Source organism: Oncorhynchus mykiss, chromosome 10 (genome assembly GCF_013265735.2).
Source record: "Oncorhynchus mykiss isolate Arlee chromosome 10, USDA_OmykA_1.1, whole genome shotgun sequence".
Lineage (NCBI taxonomy): Eukaryota > Metazoa > Chordata > Actinopteri > Salmoniformes > Salmonidae > Oncorhynchus > Oncorhynchus mykiss.
Genome location: NC_048574.1, coordinates 55,262,700 through 55,280,674, shown reverse-complemented (window position 1 = coordinate 55,280,674; position 17,975 = coordinate 55,262,700). Strand labels below are relative to the sequence as shown.

The 17,975-nt window shown below is 41.1% G+C and overlaps 1 protein-coding gene across 1 annotated transcript; it reads right to left on the bottom strand.

Moving 5' to 3' along the window:
* Positions 1–3,281: 3,281 nt before the first annotated feature.
* Positions 3,282–14,052, bottom strand: cnga1a (cyclic nucleotide gated channel subunit alpha 1a). The gene is made up of 11 exons (XM_021619111.2): positions 13,458–14,052; positions 13,037–13,153; positions 11,213–11,275; positions 10,436–10,489; positions 10,193–10,333; positions 9,931–10,035; positions 6,237–6,343; positions 5,664–5,968; positions 5,173–5,478; positions 4,368–4,979; positions 3,282–4,190 (listed from the first exon to the last, which is right to left on the bottom strand). Exons 2-11 carry the CDS (start codon positions 13,132–13,134, stop codon positions 3,882–3,884), a joined length of 2,100 nt encoding a protein of 699 aa, XP_021474786.2. The 5' UTR covers positions 13,135–13,153; positions 13,458–14,052; the 3' UTR covers positions 3,282–3,881.
* Positions 14,053–17,975: the final 3,923 nt, after the last annotated feature.

Sequence of the window (17,975 nt, the reverse complement as noted above, 5' to 3'; positions counted from 1 at the left end):
CCTTCATTAAATGGAAAAAGTTTGGAACCACCAAGGCTCTTCCTAGAGCTGTCCGCTCAGCCAAACTGAGCAATCGGGGAGAAGGGCCTTAATCAGGCAGGTGACCAAAAACTCTGACAGAGCTCTAGAGTTCTTTTGTGGAGATGGGAGAAACTTCCAGAAGGGCAACCATCTCTGCAGCACTCACCAATCAGGCCTTTATCATAGAATGGCCAGATGGAAGCAACTCCTCCTAAAAGGCACATGACATCCCGCCAAAAGGCACCTAAAGGACTCACTGACCATGAGAAACAAGATTCTCTGGTGTGATGAAACCAAGACTGAACTCTTTGGCCTGAATGCCAATTGTCACGTCTGGAGGAAACCTGGCACCATGCCACCACCATGAGCCATGGTGGTGGCAGTTCCATGCCGTGGGGATGTTTTCAGTGGCAGGGACTAGAAGACTAGTCAGGGTAAAGGCAAAGATGAACGGAGCAACGTACAGTGAGATCCATTATGAAAACCTGCTCCAGAGCGCTCAGGACAACGACCCTAAGAACACAGCCAAGACAAGGCAGGAGTGGCTTCAGGACAAGTCTCTGAATGTCCTTGAGTGACCCAACCAGAGATAGCTGTGCAGCAACGCTCCCCGTCCAACCTGACACAGCTTGAAAGGATCTGCAGAGAAGAATGGGAGAAACTCACCAAATACAGGTGTGCCAAGCTTGTAGCATCATACACAAGAAGACTTGATTCTGTAACTGCTGCCAAAGGCGCTTCAACAAAGTACTGAGTAAAGGGTCTGAATACTTATGTAAATGTGATATTTCAATTTTTGTAATAAATTTGCAAAAATGTGGAAAAAACATATTTTTGCTGTGTCATTGTGGGGTATTGTGTGTAGATTGATGAGGGAAATAGCGATTGAATCAATTTTAGAATACAGCTGTAACGTTACAACATTTAGAAGAAGTCAAGGGGTCTGAATACTTTCCAAAGGCACTGTATGTTAAATTCAATAACATCAGCCCAGTTCACAATTATAAGAGGAAACGATTGGGAGGGGTTGAGATTAAAATCAGATTGAAAATGTGAGTTGAGGAGTTATAGGAGGTTGTTCGATCTAACACGCACACACAATAAGAAATGACTGGAAAATGCTTCAACTTAATTCTTATCAAAACATCATTAGACATGTAAATAATGTCAACTAAAATAAAAATGTACCAAAATACACAGTTATTTTTGAAAAATTCTGTCAAATGAATTCTGTCATATTAAATGTAGATTTTTCCTTTATATAATGTGCATCTTTTTTCCAAAGTAGAATCCACATAAGTACTATAAAGAAGATTTACCATCATTTCATTGTTGTATCATTTAGTTTTTAGAATTTTGTTTTTAAAATACATTTTGTTATATTTACAGTGGGGCAAAAAAGTATTTAGTCAGCCACCAATTGTGCAAGTTCTCCAACTTAAAAAGATGAGAGAGGCCTGTAATTTTCATCATAGGTACACTTCAACTATGACAGACAAAAAAAATCACATTCTAGGATTTTTAATGAATTTATTTGCAAATTATGGTGGAAAATAAGTATTTGGTCAATAACAAAAGTTTATCTCAATACTTTGTTATATACCCTTTGTTGGCAATGACAGAGGTCAAACGGTGGAAAATAAGTACAGTGCCTTGCGAAAGTATTCGGCCCCTTGAACTTTGCGACCTTTTGCCACATTTCAGGCTTCAAACATAAAGATATAAAACTGTATTTTTTTTGTGAAGAATCAACAAGTGGGACACAATCATGAAGTAGAACGACATTTATTGGATATTTCAAACTTTTTTAACAAATCAAAAACTGAAAAATTGGGCGTGCAAAATTATTCAGCCCCTTTACTTTCAGTGCAGCAAACTCTCTCCAGAAGTTCAGTGAGGATCTCTGAATGATCCAATGTTGACCTAAATGACTAATGATGATAAATACAATCCACCTGTATGTAATCAAGTCTCCGTATAAATGCACCTGCACTGTGATAGTCTCAGAGGTCCGTCAAAAGCGCAGAGAGCATCATGAAGAACAAGGAACAGACCAGGCAGGTCCGAGATACTGTTGTGAAGAAGTTTAAAGCCGGATTTGGATACAAAAAGATTTCCCAAGCTTTAAACATCCCAAGGAGCACTGTGCAAGCGATAATATTGAAATGGAAGGAGTATCAGACCACTGCAAATCTACCAAGACCTGGCCGTCCCTCTAAACTTTCAGCTCATACAAGGAGAAGACTGATCAGAGATGCAGCCAAGAGGCCCATGATCACTCTGGATGAACTGCAGAGATCTACAGCTGAGGTGGGAGACTCTGTCCATAGGACAACAATCAGTCGTATATTGCACAAATCTGGCCTTTATGGAAGAGTGGCAAGAAGAAAGCCATTTCTTAAAGATATCCATAAAAAGTGTTGTTTAAAGTTTGCCACAAGCCACCTGGGAGACACACCAAACATGTGGAAGAAGGTGCTCTGGTCAGATTAAACCAAAATTGAACTTTTTGGCAACAATGCAAAACGTTATGTTTGGCGTAAAAGCAACACAGCTCATCACTCTGAACACACCATCCCCACTGTCAAACATGGTGGTGGCAGCATCATGGTTTGGGCCTGCTTTTCTTCAGCAGGGACAGGGAAGATGGTTAAAATTGATGGGAAGATGGATGGAGCCAAATACAGGACCATTCTGGAAGAAAACCTGATGGAGTCTGCAAAAGACCTGAGACTGGGACGGAGATTTGTCTTCCAACAAGACAATGATCCAAAACATAAAGCAAAATCTACAATGGAATGGTTCAAAAATAAACATATCCAAGTGTTAGAATGGTCAAGTCAAAGTCCAGATCTGAATCCAATCGAGAATCTGTGGAAAGAACTGAAAACTGCTGTTCACAAATGCTCTCCATCCAACCTCACTGAGCTCGAGCTGTTTTGCAAGGAGGAATGGGAAAAAATGTCAGTCTCTCGATGTGCAAAACTGATAGAGACATACCCCAAGCGACTTACAGCTGTAATCGCAGCAAAAGGTGGCGCTAAGTATTAACTTAAGGGGGCTGAATAATTTTCCATGCCCAATTTTTCAGTTTTTGATTTGTTAAAAAAGTTTGAAATATCCAATAAATGTCGTTCCACTTCATGATTGTGTCCCACTTGTTGTTGATTCTTCACAAAAAAATACAGTTTTATATCTTTATGTTTGAAGCCTGAAATGTGGCAAAAGGTCGCAAAGTTCAAGGGGGCCGAATACTTTCGCAAGGCACTGTATTTGGTCACCTACAAACAAGCAAGATTTCTGGCTCTCACAGACCTGTAACTTCTTATTTAAGATGACTACACACCAATACAGCACAGTTCACAGTTCTACCAAGTATTTATGCCATTGACAGACATTTTTGAGCTGTTTTTACTGCAAATAAGCATATATCTAAGGCAATTTAGATTTTTTTATGCGATCATACTTAGTTATAACCAAAGGTGAGTACACAAAATGCTCCATCTTTGCAGGTGATCTGTCTATCAGGTAGAGATCACTCCAACAGACAATTTGTGTGTTACACATGGGGTCCAAACATTTAAAAAAGACCAGTGTGAAAGTGATACATGTAGTTTTATGGCCTCTGGTGCCCTCTAGTAGTTGAATTATCTTAATAAAAATAGTGTAATAAGTCTGTTACATCAGCTTTCAATAATCATAGATTTCCCAAAAGCTGAAAACCCTTCAACCAGAAAAAATAGCCTTTTGTTTTAACCAATATTCAAGCAGTTTTTATTTTTCTAATGGTCTATATCCAGTTAGCTCAAATTGTGTTAAGACCACACAAAAAAAGTGTTTGTTTTTATCTCACAAAAACTCTACTTCTTCTCCTCCTCCTCCTCCTCCTCCTCCTCCTCCTCTTTCTTCTCCTCATCCTTCTTCTCTTCTGCCTCCCCTCCCTCCTTCTCCTCCTCCCCTCCCTCCTTCTCCTCCTCCCCTCCCTCCTTCTCCTCCTCCCCTCCCTCCTTCTCCTCCTCATCTAGGTCCTCCTCTGCTACAACCTCTCCAGTCAGCCTCTCTATCTCAGCGATGCGTTCCCTCGTGGCCCTCTGGCTGGTGCTGTAGTCTCCCAGCAGCTTCTTCAGCTTGGTCTGCATCAACTCCAGGTTGCTGTACATGCGGTTCACCTTAAATAAAAATAATAATAATAAAATGTCACATTTAGAATGCACTTTACGTTGTACAACATTTTTAAAGTCCTACAGTTTGTGCATTAAAATACTAAAAACAAGAAACAGATAACTGTACAAAAAGGAAGTTATGCAAAGGAAATGTATTTTAAGGCAAGTTTTAAAAGTTCCAACCTTTTCCTCGATTTCTGTGGTTTCGGGGATAATTTTGGAAGGGTCCAGTTCCAGCAGGCCGTCCTTCAGCAGGATCTGACGACCTTTCTCCTCCAGCATGCCCTTGGCTTCCGGGTACTCGGTCAATGACTCCATCAGGTCATCCTTGGACAGGCAGAAGAGATCTGAGTAGCCAATGCTGCGGATGTTGGCCGTCCTCCGGTTCCCTGCCTTAGAACCCTTTATCGCTAGGATACTAATCTCCCCAAAGTAGCTGCCGTCTCCCAGCACGCAGAACTGCTTGACGCCATCGTCAGCCACCACCGCCAGCTTGCCCTCCTTGACAATATACATCTCACGGCCGATGTCGCCCTTCTTACAGATGTAGTCGCCAGGGCTGAAGACCTGAGGCTGCAACTTGAGCACCAGCTCAATAAGCAGGCCTGCTTCGCAGTCAGCGAAGATGCGGACCTTCTTGAGAGTATCCAGGTGGACGTTAATGGCGATTTCGGCCCTGAGCTTGTCGGGCAGGTACCGCAGCGTCTCCCTTTCGTCCTGAGCCTTGTCGTTGGTCCACAGGTAGTCGAACCACGTGATGACTCGCAGCTCCAGTTCCTTGTCCACCTTCCACTTCTGTAGAGGTGTTATAGGGAGAAATTGACTCGTATTCATGATATATAAGACCTACCGTTGTGACGCACCACTTGCCCTTCCAACCCCACAATGGGCGTTAACATAATTTTTACAAAGTGTAATAGTGCACTAACATTTGAGTCAACAAATCCTCAGTACTTTGATGGCTCCTTTACGAACCCCACACACGCACCTGCATGTACTGCTTGATGTTGTCGATGCGTGCCTGAAACTCGACCCGCGCGGCGCTGATGTTGGAGATCATGGAGCTGATGTTGCCCACCAGGGTGGCGAAGATAAGCACACCCACAAGGAAGTCCAGCACATGGAAGAAGAACTCTGAGTCCAGCTCCGGTGATGGCGTCTCGCCGATGGTGGTCAGCGTCAGCGTGGACCAGTAGAGGCTGAAGGAGTACTTCCTCCCCAGTTCCCCAAACTCTGGCTCTTCTGGGTCATTCAGGTCCGGGTAGACCCAGGGGTCAGAGCCGAAGCCGATGGACTAGATTAATTGATTCATTGATTACTCGATTTTTGTATAATAAATGTACACCATAAAAGCACAAATAAATGAAAGCATTAAACAAGTACTATTGGGCATAGGACAAAACAGGTCTGAGAAATGCAAATGAAAAGCAGATATCGACATCACAATAAATACATCCAGCAGCTGAGAAACTCAAAGACCTTAGAGAAGGAGTAGTAGAGGCAGGCGTTCCAGTGGATGATGATGATGATGTACATGACCAGGTTGGAGATGCGGAAGAGGTTGGTGTAGTTGGTCTTGGTCTCGGTGCGGGTGAAGAACTCCATCATACGCGTGATTCGGAGGAGCTTGTTGAGGCGGATCTCGGGGTAGTTGATCCCCAGGTAGATGTAAAACACATCGGTGGGCAGCATGGAGACAGCGTCCAGCTTGAACTGGAGGCTGCTGATATAACGCTCCAACAGCAGCTTCTTGTCTTTGACCAGCAGGCCTTGCTCCAGGTAGGCTGAGAAAATATATTGTAAGAAATAATAAAAGTAGCATGAGTAATAATAGAACTGTGACATGTGATGTATCAATTTGAAAGAGCAGACATAAAACATTAAATGAAAGGAAATTAAAACACACTCACAGACACGCGCGCGCACACACGCACGCACGCACGCACGCACGCACGCACGCACACACACACACACACACACACACACACACACACACACACACACACACATACACACACACACACACACACACACACACACACAATCACACACCTGTCCTGGTCCTGAAGGCCATGTCAGCCAGGTAGAGGACATCAGAGATGTAATCCAGAATCATCCAGGTGACTAGGTGATTATGCTGCAGCTCCTCAAAGCAGGCCCTGACACACAGGACACAGAGCAGAGAAAACTGTTAGATGCTCAACCATGCTTTAATACAAGCATCTCTTAAACAAAATGTGACAGTCTTTAAAAGGAAATGCACTCGGTACTTCGAGTGGGAATTTACTTGCAGGTGAGTAAGAAGATAATGTGAAGTTACACAAAATAAGAATTTACTGGAAACGCTATTTTTATCTTACACTTTGTTTATATAAAGTACCAGTCAAAATGTTGGACACATCTACTCATTCAAAGGTTTTTCTTTATTTTTACTATTTTCTACATTGTAGAATAATAGTGAAGACATCAAAACTATGAAATAACACATTTGGAATCATGTAGTAACCAAAACAGTGTTAAACAAATCAAAATATATTTTATATTTGAGATTCTTCAAAGTAGCCACCCTTTGCCTTGATGACAGCTTTGCACACTCTTGGCATTCTCTCAACCAGCTTCACGAGGTAGTCACCTGGAATTGATTTCAATTAACAGGTGTGCCTTGTTAAAAGTTAATTTGAGGAATTTCTTTCCTTCTTAATTAATGCATTTGAGAATATCAGTTGCGGTGTGACAAGGTAGGGGAGGTATACAGAAGATAACCCTATTTGGTAAAAGACCAAGTCCATATTATTGCAAGAACAACTCAAATAATCAAAGGGAATTGACAGTCCATCATTACTTTAAGACATGAAGATCAGTCAATGCGGAAAATGTAAAGAACTTTTAAAGTTTCTTCAAGTGCAGTTGCAAAAACCTTCAAGCGCTATGATGAAACTGGCTCTCATGAGGACCGCCACAGAATTACCTCTGCTGCTGAGGATAAGTTCATTAGAGTTAAATGCACATCAGATTGCAGACCAAATAAATGCTTCACAGAGTTCAAGTAACAGACATATCTCAACATCAACTGTTCAGAGGAGACTGCGTGAATCAGGCCTTCATGGTCAAATTGCTGCAAAAAAACTACTACTAAAGGACACCAAAAAGAAGAAGGAACTTGCTTGGGCCAAGAAACATGAGTAATGGACATTACACCGGTGTAAATCTGTCCTTTGGTCCAAATGTGAGATTTTTGGTTCCAAACACTGTGTCTTTGTGAGGTGATCTCTGCATGTGTGGTTCCTACCGTGAAGCATGGAGGAGGATGTCTGATGGTGTGGGGGTGCTTTGCTGATGACACTGTCAGTGATTTATTTACAACTCAAGTCACACTTAACCAGCATGGCTACCACAGCATTCTTCAGCGATACGCAATCCCATCTGGTTTGCGCTTAGTAGGACTATCATTTGTTTTTCAACAGGACAATGACCCAACACACCTCTAGGCTGTGTAAGGGCTGTTTGACACTTACACAGAGAATGTGCGGTCCTCCATGGACACTTTGACCCATACTGGAGAAATGAGAAACTGCGACTCCGATGGCAGGATGATGAAACTCGAGAAACGCTTTGAATTTGATACCATTGTGTAAAATAAATCAAAATGTTACCTCTCACATATTATGTATGAAGAGTTCCCTGGAGTGCACAAAAAAAACATGATTTAGGATAATAGATACAAACGGAGATATGTTTTTGAAAAATAACCCCTAATATGTTGTACAGTTTAATTGGGATTCATATTTAATTGGATATGTAATTATTTACCAATACTTGCATGTTATGAAATGCATTCTAATAAATAATAAGGTGAATAGTAGCACAAATTACGTTTAAACTGATGTCGGGGCAGATACGAGTGCACAGTTTCATATATTGTTTGCACATGTTTGTTGCGCAGAACTGTCAATGTGATAATGGCCCTGTCATTGTCAGTTACAATGAGGGTAATTACCACACCTGAAGGTGTTATGCAATTGAGCAGCTTTGCCAATCAACTGAGTGGGTATTTAAAAGGCATGCAATTACAATGTGTAATGATGCACAATGGCTGCTTCGGCACTGTTGGAAGATTTGGCGAATGGAAGAATTCTGAGAGAGCGAATTTCCTGAGACCAAGATTTACTGGCCAATGATGATGAGTGGCTTATGAGCCATTTCCGATTACCAGGCGCTGTTCTCTTGGATTTCTGTGCTGTAGTGGGCCCAGTTCTACAGAGAAGGACCCGCAGAAACCAAACCACGCCTGTCCCATTTCAACTCCATGGCAACCTCATTAATAGCGTCGATGGTGTCTCTTTGCGTTTGCAGGACTGCATCTGTGAGGACACGTCCTCTGGAGGGTTGTGACGCACGAGGTGCATTGGAGACACCGAGCCTAGGGGCACTCAGCTCCTGCTCAGCTGCAGCACCACCGACCCCACTGGAACACGCAGTGACACAATTTTTTTTGAAAATGTCACAATTGTTTGTGTAAATAAATGTTTAAACACCAACTTCAATGCATTTGGTTTACTCTATTAAAAAAAAAAAATACTAATTGCATACCCAGCTCATCCGGTGCATCTTGCCATGTCCCCCTCCACCTCCATCACTACTCCACTCAGGAGGGATTCCCCTATAATACTGGCAAGTCGCTCATTAAGGGGGTTGAGCTCCGGTGTCCCCTTTCCCCCACCTGTGGCACAAACACTTTGTCTGTGTAAGGTCTTTTGGCCTCCACTTTTATGTCGGACCACTTCTTATTTCTGAGAGGGTCTGACCTTCTGAGCCAGCAACGTTCATAGCGCCCGCCTCATGCTACCACTCTAACGCATTTTTGGCATTTGTAATGGCCACACCAAACAATGTGTTTGTTCTTCACAATCAACTTCCCCTACAAGAACTTCCATTTCACTCTGGGTGAAATACACATTTTTTGCCTCTTTCGGGATTTGCCGTCATTGTCGTCATGCAGTCAGTATGGAAGAATATTAATTAGGGGTGTTTCATTGACTATTTATAGGCAACTATGGGCGTTAAAAGGGTGGGACAAGACGCTCGCACACGTGCACCAAATTTCGAGTTGATTGTGATTTATAAAGGGAAACCGGTGTGGGACGTGCGTGTGCATTGTCCCACGTGCGTGTGCACTATATTTTTTGTGCATAGGCACTTTCTGTGTTTCGTCCATACGGCATCTTTTGACGTGAAACCTACGCATAGTTTTATAAATCACCAGACCTCAAGCCAATTGAGATGGTTTGGAATGATTTGGATCGCAGAGTGATACAAAAGCAGCCAACAAGTGCTCAGCATATGTGGGAACTCCTTCAAGACTGTTGGAAAAGCATTCCAGGAGAAGCTGGTTGAGAGAATGCCAAGAGTGTGCAAAGCTGTCATCAACTACTACTTTGAAGAATCTCAAATATAAAATATACTTCAATTTGTTTAACACTTTTTTGGTTACTACATGGTTTCATATGTGTTATTTCATGGTGTTGATGTCTTCATTATTATTCTAAAATGTAGAACATAGTAAAAATAAAGAAAAACCCTTGAATGAGTAGGTGTGTCCAAACATTTGACTGGTACTGTATAAAAGGGGAAACATTGTAAAATAATAAAAAATAATAACTTGTTTTATAGCCTCAGAATCCATTCCATGCCACTAACTAACCATATATTTTAAACAAACTACATATTTTAAACAGTACATTTTTACCTGGCTATTATCATGGTCCAATTGTACATGACTGGTATTGTGATAATGAACAGCCAGTTGTAGTACAGACTGCCCGCTGGATTGATGAAAAACCCTTCTTTGGGCCTGCAAGGAAAGGAAGATGGAGAAGTTAATTTAATACTTAATAAATTATACTTAATAATAATAATATACTTAATATTTAATTTAAACATATTCATATACAGATATCAATGCTGATATCAGTATATCGCTTCGGGTGAGATATTGCTATCATACACACCCCTCCTTTTTCTCTTTCTCCTTTTTCTCCTTTTCCTCTTTTTCCTTTTTTTCTTTCTCCTCCTTTTCTTTCTCCTCCTTTTCTTTCTCCTCCTTTTCTTTCTCCTCCTGCTCTTTCTGCTTCTTCTTTTCTTTCTTTTTCCTGAGAAAACAAATACAAGTGTTTGAAGCTTTTCTGCATGTAACCTCTCTTCTATCTAACTATGCAGCATTCATGGAAAAGAGGGACAAAATAGGTGTTTACTCTTTTTTCTCTTTCTTTTCTTTCTTCTCCTTTTTCTTCTTTTTCTTCTCCTCCCTGGGGTAAAAGGACACATCTTATGACACACACACAGACACACACACACACTGAGAGTTGCCATGGCAGCCGTAATGGCTAGCAGACTGTGCTGCTGTCTCTGTAAATAATTTCTGATACATTGTAACAGGCAGGAGATCCAAAAGGGTGGGCTTATTTCAGGCAAAGTGAGGGCTGCCCTTGGGGCCACCTGCTATGGGGCCAATGTGGAGCCGATAAGCAAAGGCGCATATGTCCAATGTGGGTAGCCTATGCGGAGACAATATTTTCACCCACATTGGTCCCACATCGTGCCATTGTGGACATTTGCTAGGTAGCTACTAGCTAGCAAACTGACTAAGTAGCAGTGTTGCATTTTTAAATGCCGTGGCTTGAGGTTGAGGAGAAGTCCGAAGCGGAAGGACAATTGAGATGGCTTGCGGTGATGGCAGAGGCTTGAGGACTGTAATAGCCTACTTTGCACTACTGATAAGGGGTGAGCTTTCTGGCGCCAGCGACATCACCCAGGTGGGTGCTACTTTTTGGTAGTGGAGGAGTAGCTGTCAAAGTCAAGTGGCTACGCTACGGGGTGCGCTGCTTAATGACTCTGAACCTATCTGATCCTGTCCCACGATAGTTAGTTGCCATTTATGGCCAACGTGTAATGAAATAAAACTACTACTACCACCACTACACACACACACAACACACAAACACACACACAGTATATGTGGACGGACTCACTCCTCAGTGTTGTTACTGTTGTTCACATTGAACAGACGCCCTGGGCCAGGAGAGGTTTCATCTCTGGAAACAACAAACATGATTTAAAATACAGCCAATAAAAACACGGCGACATCAATAAAGTTTCGTAGCAAACTACAATTGGACCAACAGGTCCAGTTATACAGAAGTCGGAAGTTTACATACACTTAGGTTGGAGTCATTGAAACTCGTTTTTCAACCACTCCACAAATGTCTTGTTAACAAATTACAGTTTTGGCAAGTCGGTTAGGACATCTACTTTGTGCATGGCACAAGTCATTTTTCCAACAATTGTTTACAGACAGATAATTTCACTTATAATTCACTGTATCACAATTCCAGTGGGTCAGAAATGTACATACATTAAGCTGACTGTGCCTTTAAACAGCTTGGAAAATTCCAGAAAATTATGTCATGGCTTTATGTCAGCAGCTTCTTATAGGCTAATTGACATCATTTGAGTCAATTTGGACGTGTACCTGTGGATGTATTTCAAGGCCTACCTTCAAACTCAGTGCCTCTTTGCTTGACACCATGGGAAAATCAATAGAAATTAGCCAAGACCTCAGAAAATAAGAATTGTAGACCTCCACAAGTCTGGTTCATCTTTGGGAGCAATTTCCAAATGCCTGAAGGTACCATGTTCATCTGTACAAACAACAGTATGCAAGTATAAAAACCATTGGACCAAACAGCCGTCATACTGCTCAGGAAGGAGACGCATTCTGTCTACCAGAGATGAACATACTTTAGTGCGAAAAGTGTAAATCAATCCCAGAACAACAGCAAAGGATCTTGTGAAGATGCTGGAGGAAACAGGTACAAAAGTATCTAAATCCACAGTAAAACGAGTCCTATATCAACATAACCTGAGAGGCCGCTCAGCAAAGAAGAAGCCACTGCTCCAAATCCTCCATAAAAAAACCAGACTACGGTTTGCAACTGCACATGGGGACAAAGATTGTACTTTTTGGAGAAATGTCCTCTGGTCTGATGAAACAAAAATATAACTGTTTGGCCATAATGACCATCGTTGTGTTTGGAGGAAAAAGGTGGAGGCTGGCAAGCCGAAGAACACCATCCCAACCGTGAAGCACGGGGGTGGAAGCATCATGTTGTGGTGGTGCTTTGCTGCAAGAGGGACTGGTGCACTTCACAAAATAGATGGCATCATGAGGACGGAAAATTATGTGGATATATTGAAGCAACGTCTCAAGACATCAGTCAGGAAGTTAAAGCTTGGTCGCAAATGGGTCTTCCAAATGGACAATGACCCCAAGCATTTCCAAAGTTGTGGCAAAATGGCTTAAGGACAACAAAGTCAAGGTATTGGAGTGGCCATCACAAAGCCCTGACCTCAATCCCATAGAAAATTTGTGGGCAGAACTGAAAAAGCGTGTGCGAGCAAGGAGGCCTTCAAACCTGACTCAGTTACACCAGCTCTGTCAGGAGGAATGGGCCAACATTCACCCAATTTATTGTGGGAAGCTTGTGGATGTCTACCAAAAACATTTGACCCAAGTTAAACAATTTAAAGGAAAGCTACCAAATACTAATTGAGTGTATGCAAACTTCTGACCCACTGGAAATTTGATGAAATAAATACAAGCTGAAATAAATAATTATCTTTACTATTATTCTGACATTTCACATTCTTAAAATAAGGTGGTGATCTTAATCAACTGACCCAAGACAGGGAATTTTTTACGAGGATTAAATGTCAGGAATTGTGAAAAACTGAGATTAAATGTATTTGGCTAAGGTGTATGTAAACTTCCGACTTCAACTGTATGTATTGTTTACATTTCATCCTCACTGTCCTCCTCTGTGTCTGTGGCCATGTTTGGAGAAATGCGAGGCGCAACCGCCAGGAACGGACGAGTGCTTGATGTGCTGATCATGGCAGCCAATCTGGGTAGCCTGTCAAACACAAAGCAAATGGAGACATATTGTCCTTATGCCAAAAACACAAATGTTCTTGCATTGTGAAACTGTATGTTTAGATATAATGAATGTATTCAATACAACAGGGTTGACATAATGACAACAAAGTAGATAAAAATATATATTTTGTGAATTACAGAGGCGTACTCGACATCCATATATTACTGCTAATGTTGTTATGGTTTTATCTTGACAGCAGACGGAAAAAAATATCACAATTACAAGGACCACAACTTTGTTTACTGAATAAAATACTACATTCAGTTTCATGTAGCCTTACCTTTACCTCTAGTCAGCATAGTGCACTGTCCATAGTCATCACAGACCTCAAGATAAGCAGTCCTAGAGTTCCCACTCCACACAGACACTTAATCCAAGTGTAATGTAAATATAGATGAACAGCCTTTCAAGTTATATATCACACCGATATACAGCTAATTTGATGAATGGATACAAAATAAGCATGGGTGGTGTGGTGTCATTGAGTCCTCCTGACTGACCCTGAGTGGGATTTGAGGATTATGGAGCTGGATGAAAGTGGCTGTGGTGGCAAAGTCTCAGGGCGGTCACCCTCCTCCACTCCCTTTCTATGTTTAGGGCCCTTTGCGGCACCACTCCAGAATGAATGCATTTTATTTGACAATAAATAGTCAAATACATCAAGTTGCCTCATCCATCCAACAATACACAAAACACAGAAATTGATCTTCCCTTTCACAGCTTCTCACGCTGTCATAACAAAACATCAAGTGGGGGTGTGACGCTTTGAAACTCTGGGATTGCTGCTGATACACAAGGGCCATCTCAATAGTCTAAAGTGGCTTCCTATCCCCGCCCTATTTCCTTTGTCTGAAAACACAGAGGGTAAATCTGCGTGTCGGATACCGTTGAGGAGCCTGGGCTTTTCACTCTCCCAGTTCATTTTAGGGCAGATGAAGGAAAGGAGTTAAGAGGTTAAAAAAAGTTAAAAGTATTGAGATTAAACCACAGGCTTTACAAATTATATAAACCAGACAGTTGGGTTGCTTTTGCATGCCTGCTACTATACCACACCTGTGTGTTGGTTAGCTCACCTTGAGTCCCTGAACAGTGGGGAACAGACAGTGGAGTAGGATTTAATCTCATGAGGGGCCGGCTTTAACCCTCTCTCCTGCTCTGCCAGCACTTTCTATTCTATCCCCCTGATCCTATTAAAACAAGCCAGCTGGGTAGAAGTTGCCTTCAACCACAGATCTAGGATCAGATGACTCGTCCTTAAATTCTAACATACACTGAGTGTACAAAACATTGGGAACACGTTCCTAATATTACATTTCACCCCCTTTTGCCCCCAGAACAGCCTCAATTAGTCAGTACGTGGACTACAAGATTGTTAAAAGCGTTCTACAGGGATGCTGGCCCATGATGACTCAATGCTTCCCACAGTTGTGTCAAGTTGGCTATGTGTCCTTTGAGCGGTGGACCATTCTTGATACACAGGAAAATGTGGAGTGTGGAAAGACCCAGCAGTGTTTCAGTTCTTGACACAATCAAACCGGTGCGCCTGGCACCTACTAGCACACACCGTTCAAATGTTGTCTTGCCCATTCACCCTCTGAATGGCACACATACACAATCCATGTCTCAATTTTCTCAAGGCTTGAAAATCCTTCTTTAACCCCGTCTCCTCTAAACTGATTGAAGTGGATTTAAAAGGTGACATCAATAAGGGATCAGATATTTCACCTAGATTCACCTGGTCAGTCAATGTAATGGAAAGAGCGAGTGTTTCTAATTTTTGTACACAAATTATAAGGGGTTGAAAATACATATAATCCTGGGTCAGTTTTTATGGGCATCCTCTGAGTACCTGTGGATGTGTACTTATCATCCACTGTGGCCCTAGGGCTCCTCTCGATGGTCGTATTGGAGATTGATTTCCCTGTGTATTGACAGCAGGGTTTTACTACGGACGAGGTTAAATACGATTAACAGTAAATCCACGTTAAATAGATCATGATTTGTAAATGCCACAATGTATTTATTTGTTTAGGTACTTTTCCCAATTAGCTGAAATCATTATTTTTCAAAGCCATTTCAACTGTCGCTCTAGCTGTTTGTTTCAAACAGATTCACAAATCATGGGACTTTGTCTCTCTATGCAGACCTAGTCTTCCTCCCAACCCGCCCAGACCAAAAGTTTGGACACACCTAATCATTGAAAGGTTTTTCTTTATTTTTACTATTTTTTACATTGTAGAATAATAGTTAAGATCTCAAAACTATTAATCAGCACATATGGAATCATGTAGTAACCAAAAAAGTGTTAAACAAATTGAAATATATTTTAGATTTGAGATTCTTCAAAGTAGCCACAGCTTTTCACACTCTTGGCATTCTCTCAACCAGCTTCTCCTGGAATGCTTTTCCAACAGTATTGAAGGAGTTCCCACATATGCATAGCACTTGTTGGCTGCTTTTCCTTCACTCTGTGGTCCAACACATCCCAAACCATCTCAATTGCGTTGAGGTCGGGTGATTGTGGAGGCCAGCATTGATGCAGCACTCCATCACTCTCCGTCTTGGTCAAATAACCCTTACACAGCCTAGAGGTGTGTTGGGTCATTGTCCTGTTGAAAAACAAATGATAGTCCCACTAAGTGCAAACCAGATGGGATGGCGTATTTCTGCAGAATGCTGTGGTAGCCATGCTGGTTAAGTGTGCCTTGAATTCTAAATAAATCACTGACAGTGTCACCAGCAAAGCACCCCTCACCATCACACCTCTTTCTCCATGCTTCACGGTGGGAACTACAAATGCAGAGATCATTCGTTCACTTCAAATCAAATCAAATTTTATTTGTCACAAACACATGGTTAGCAGATGTTAATGCGAGTGTAGCGAAATGCTTGTGCTTCTAGTTCCGACAATGCAGTAATAACCAACAAGTAATCTAACTAACAATTCCAAAACTACTGTCTTGTACACAGTGTGAGGGGATAAAGAATATGTACATAAGGATATATGAATGAGTGATGGTACAGAGCAGCATAGGCAGATACAGTAGATGGTATCGAGTACAGTATATACATATGAGATGAGTATGTAAACAAAGTGGCATAGTTAAAGTGGCTAGTGATACATGTATTACATAAGGATACAGTCGATGATATAGAGTACAGTATATACGTATGCATATGAGATGAATAATGTAAGGTAAGTAACATTATATAAGGTAGCATTGTTTAAAGTGGCTAGTGATATATTTACATCATTTCCCATTTCCTTACTCTGCGTCTCACAAAGACCCAGTGGTTGGAACCAAAAATCTCAAATGTGCACTCCTCAGACCATACAGATTTCCACCAGTCCATTACTCGTATTTCTTGGCCCAATCAAGTATTTTATTTTTATTGGTGTCCTTTAGTAGTGGTTTCTTTGCACCAATTCGATCATGAATGCCTGATTCACACAGTCTCTGAACAGTTGATGTTGAGATGTGTCTGTTACTTGAACACTGTGAAGCATTTATTTTGGCTGCAATTTCTGATGCTGGTAACTCTAATGAACTTATCCTCTGCAGCAGAGGTAACTCTGGGTCTTCCTTTCCTGTGGCGTTCCTCCTGAGAGCCAGTTTCATCATAGCGTTTGAAAGTTTTTGCACAGCACTTAACTAAAGAATAATCTTGAGAAATGGCTTTTGTCAAAGCAACAAAATAACTACGGCTTTACAATGATGGTGAAAACGTATAAACATGTTGGGGTTATGTGAGTTAAAATCTTGCTAGAAGTCCTATAAACAGGACAGGAGGAAATGAGATTTATCAAATTTTCCATGTGGTTCACATTAAAGGGCACTTCATTTAATATAACAGGTTTAGATGTTAAACCTCTAAGACATCCTCTTAGATGTTAAGTCCCCAATATGGGGGATTTTAAGTGGTTCTGGACTGGTTCCGACTTACGTTTTGGTGTACAATGCACTCTGTGTATGTCATAGGGTTCCATGTCTTATCGTGCCAGAAAATGCAATCTCACTGCTCTCCCTGCTCTCCCCATCTCACGCCATCTCACTGTTATATTTTCAGCTGGATTTAGAACTCTCAACATGAAAAAATACAAAATAATTTAATCGAATTGAAATAAGATCACATTTTCTTGGTTACGGATGTATGAAATAACTTTGTGCTTGAAGCTGAAGTTGTAAAGAGTCTGCACACATTTGAATGGTGTCTGCATCCCAGTGGATGTTTAGGAGAAAATTCTCTGTCAACACTTATATGAAATAGTTCCAATATTGCAGTTTTAATTTTGACATTCTTAAAAAAAAAATCATTTAATTTTAATTTTGACAAAAATATCATTAAGTGTTACCCACTGGGCACAGACGTCTATTCCATGTTGGTTCAACTTCATTTCATTGAAAGGATGTGGAAACAATTTTGATTCAAACATGATTTAGTCTAGTTATTGTCAAAATCACAAAAACAGTTGGCCATTGTAGTCAAGTAAATGCTCTTTTATTTTAGTTACATCACATTTGTATTGCCTCATTAACCAGTTACATGTAACTAAATGTAATCGAAAATGTAATCTACTTAATTTTCAAAAGTAATTATTTATTATGAGAGGGCCGTAAACAATAGCTAGTAATGCTGCATATTCCAAAAAAGTTTAAAATCTCACCTTCCCCTTTAATAATAGTTATAAATTGCTGAGGTGTAGTCATTTTTGAGGACACAACCTCAAGCGCAAAAGTACAAATATGAAAATGAAATATTTTATGATGTATTTCCTATTCAACAAAACTGTATGAAT

Coding starts and splice junctions, on each gene's coding strand:
- cnga1a (XM_021619111.2), bottom strand. CDS start 13,134: ATGATCAGCACATCAAGCACTCGTCCGTTCCTGGCGGTTGCGCCTCGC. Junction 5,479..5,663: donor TCTACTACTCCTTCTCTAAG/GTCTTTGAGTTT, acceptor CAATTAATCTAG/TCCATCGGCTTCGGCTCTGA. Junction 4,980..5,172: donor ACATCAAGCAGTACATGCAG/GTGCGTGTGTGG, acceptor ACACCTCTACAG/AAGTGGAAGGTGGACAAGGA.